At 38.7% G+C, this 2,957-nt stretch overlaps 1 protein-coding gene across 1 annotated transcript in view; it reads left to right on the top strand.

Annotated features, from left to right (window-relative positions):
* The window catches only part of EMH_0060490 (uncharacterized protein), a gene marked incomplete at both ends in the record, with an annotated part of 3,147 nt that extends 1,540 nt beyond the window's left edge, over positions 1–1,607 (top strand). Inside the window, 4 exons of the mRNA XM_013497803.1 lie at positions 619–668; positions 808–869; positions 975–1,051; positions 1,509–1,607. Of these exons, the coding sequence (XP_013353257.1) occupies positions 619–668; positions 808–869; positions 975–1,051; positions 1,509–1,607 (288 nt within the window). The remainder of the gene's footprint in view (positions 1–618; positions 669–807; positions 870–974; positions 1,052–1,508) is intronic.
* Positions 1,608–2,957: the final 1,350 nt, after the last annotated feature.

Raw genomic sequence — 2,957 nt, 5'->3', positions numbered from 1 at the left:
TTTTTTTTTTTTTTTTTTTTTTTTTTTTATTTTTATTTGTTTTTATTTATTTTTATTTATTTTTTATTTTTATTGATTTGTTATTTTTGTTTATTTGTTGTTTTTTTATTTTCATCTGTTTTTTGTTTTAATTTATTTTTATCTGTTTTTTGTTTTTACTTTTTTTTTATTTTTTTTTGTTTATTTTTTATTATTTGTTATTTCTTTTATTTGTTTTTTATTATTTATTATTTATTCTATTTATTTATTTTTATTATTTATTTATTTTTATTATTTATTTTTTATTTTCATTTTTTTGTTTGTGTGTACATACAGCTGCGGTGTACTGTCTGCTCAGCTCTGTTTATTTGTTTATTTTGTTTATTTATTTTTTTTTGTTTTTCTTTTGCATGCATTTTATTTGTTTATTGTTTTTTTGATTTTTATTTTCCTGTTTTAATTTTATTTATTTTTTTTTTTTAAATTTCATTTATTTTATTCTCTCTTTCTGTATTTTTTGTTTGTTTTTTTTCTTTTTTTGTTTTTTGTTTATATTCATTTATTTGTCTTTCTTTTTTTCTTTGTTTTTATTTTTTTTTGTTTTTATTTATTTATTTTTATTTTTTATACTATACGCAGGATTTCTATGTGGAGCTGCTGAAGGCCTCGGTAGCGGCAGGAGAAGGACAGTGCGTCAAACCCTAAACCCTAAACCCTAAACCCTAAACCCTAAGTAGTATAGAGAAGGAACAGTTCCACTGATAGTTCACAACCTAGGGTTTAGGGTTTAGGGTTTAGGGTTTAGGGTTTAGGGTTTGTGGTTTGCAGGGTGGAGGCTTCAACACTTACGCGGGAGACGGCTCTACTAAAAGCCAAAAGGAAAGCCAGCGGTTCGTCTTTCTTCTCTTTCTTTGCTCTCCCCCACTTCCTAGGGTTTAGGGTTTAGGGTTTAGGGTTTAGGGTTTAGGGTTTAGGGTTTAGGGTTTGGTGTTCAGGAAAAACTGTGGATCGCCGGGCATCGAAGGGCCGCAAAATTCGCTACAAGCCGATCCCCCAACTGGAGAGTTTTGCTGTGAGGGTTTAGGGTTTAGGGTTTAGTGTTTTTATATAGGGTTTAGGGTTTGTATCCTCTTGTTTTTTTGGGAGTTTAGGGTTTAGGGTTTAGGGTTTAGTGGTTTTATGTAGGGTTTAGGGTTTGCATCCTCTTGTTTTTTTGGGGGTTTAGGGTTTGTGTCTTTCTTTCTTTTATATAGGGTTTAGGATTCGTGTATTTGGCTTTATGTAGGGTTTAGGGTTTAGGGTTTCTGTGCATGTGTATTTGGTTTTGTCTAGGGTTTAGGGTTTCTTTGTTCTGTTTATCTCGGGTTTAGGGTTTAGGATTTGTGCCTTTGATGCTATCTATGGTTTAGGGTTTAGGGTTTAGGGTTTAGGGTTTAGGGTTTAGGGTTTGTGGTGCAGACAGCCATCCCCTGGGCGCCCAACACAGANGTTTAGGGTTTAGGGTTTAGGGTTTAGGGTTTGTGGTGCAGACAGCCATCCCCTGGGCGCCCAACACAGAGGTGCTGCCGGGGGCTGACGACCCGCTGGTGGTGGAGGGTTTAATGAAGAACCTCTTTGCAGCTAGCTAGCTGTGGTGGCTAGCTGGCTCTCAGCTAGCTAGCTGCCTCTATACACTCCAGCTAGCTAGCTAGCTGCCTCGGTACAGTGTGGCTAGCTAGCTGCTGTGGTAGTGGTATAGCTTTGAGCTCTTCTAGCTAGCTACAGCTACACACCGTAGCTAGCTAGCTACTGCAGCTTAGGATTCACTAGCTAGCCACCACAACGAACTCCACCCAAACAGTATAGCTAGCTGCAGCTAGCCATACCTTGCAGCTGCAGCTAGCTAGTGGGCTTTGCCTCTGCCGAGGCTTTCATGAGCACACAAAGACCTGCAGTTGCGAATCGCGCTTCACAATGGGTACAGCTAGCTAGCCAGCTAGCTAGCTGTGGCTAGCCAGCTAGCTAGCTGTGGCTAGCCAGCTAGCTGGCTGTAGCTAGCTAGCTAGCTAGCTAGACCATTATGTGGGTGTTGCACATAGAGTGTGCCGAAGGTAACTTTAGCGGGCAAGACGGTTGGGCACAGCTAGCTAGCTNGCACATAGAGTGTGCCGAAGGTAACTTTAGCGGGCAAGACGGTTGGGCACAGCTAGCTAGCTAGCTAGCTAGCTACCAGCTAGGTAGCTAGCTAGCTAGCTAGCAGCTAGCTAGCTAGCTTGCTGGCTGGCCAGTGTTATTTTGTTTAATTTTGGATGACATTTTTGATTATTTGTGTTGTCTTTTGTTGGAACGAAGAAAAAGGAAAATAGAGAAGAGATAGGCGGCTTAATTTCAGGTGTATATACACCTCAACACACTAACCCTAAACCCTAAACCCTAAACCCTAAAACTAAAGACTCTCGTGACGCCTTGCTTACAACTGTAAACCCTCATTCTAATCCTGTTTATAAACCCTAACGCTTCACGCAGCCTTCATGCAGAACCCTAAACCCTAAACCCTAGAAAGAACGACTAAACCCTCACTATAAACCCCAAAGCCCTAAACCCTAAACCCTAAACCCTTTAATCTGGCTGTAAACCCTAACCCCCACCCCAGTTCCCTAGCCAATCCTAAACCCTCAAAATAGACCCTAAACCCTCAACCTAAACCCTAAACCCTCACGATAAACCCTAAACCCTCGTGCTAAACCCTAAACCCTCAGAATAAACCTGAAACCCTCAACCTTGTACCCATATAATACCCACCAAAGTGGCTTTGTTTTCACAAACCCTAATTTAAATTAAAATATAAATATAAATTTATATTTAAATTTAAATTAAAATTAAAATTTATATTTATATTTGAAGTGTAAACAATCGACAACTCGATCGTTTTGGTTTTCACGGAAAGCAGCCAGAACAGAAAAACAAGAAAATTAGTTTAAATATTTATTGGTGATGAA

This window comes from Eimeria mitis, genomic scaffold (assembly GCF_000499745.2).
Source record: "Eimeria mitis Houghton genomic scaffold, Emh_scaff2940, whole genome shotgun sequence".
Lineage (NCBI taxonomy): Eukaryota > Apicomplexa > Conoidasida > Eucoccidiorida > Eimeriidae > Eimeria > Eimeria mitis.
Note: the sequence above shows the minus strand (reverse complement) of the source record. Positions and strands in the feature narration are given on the sequence as shown.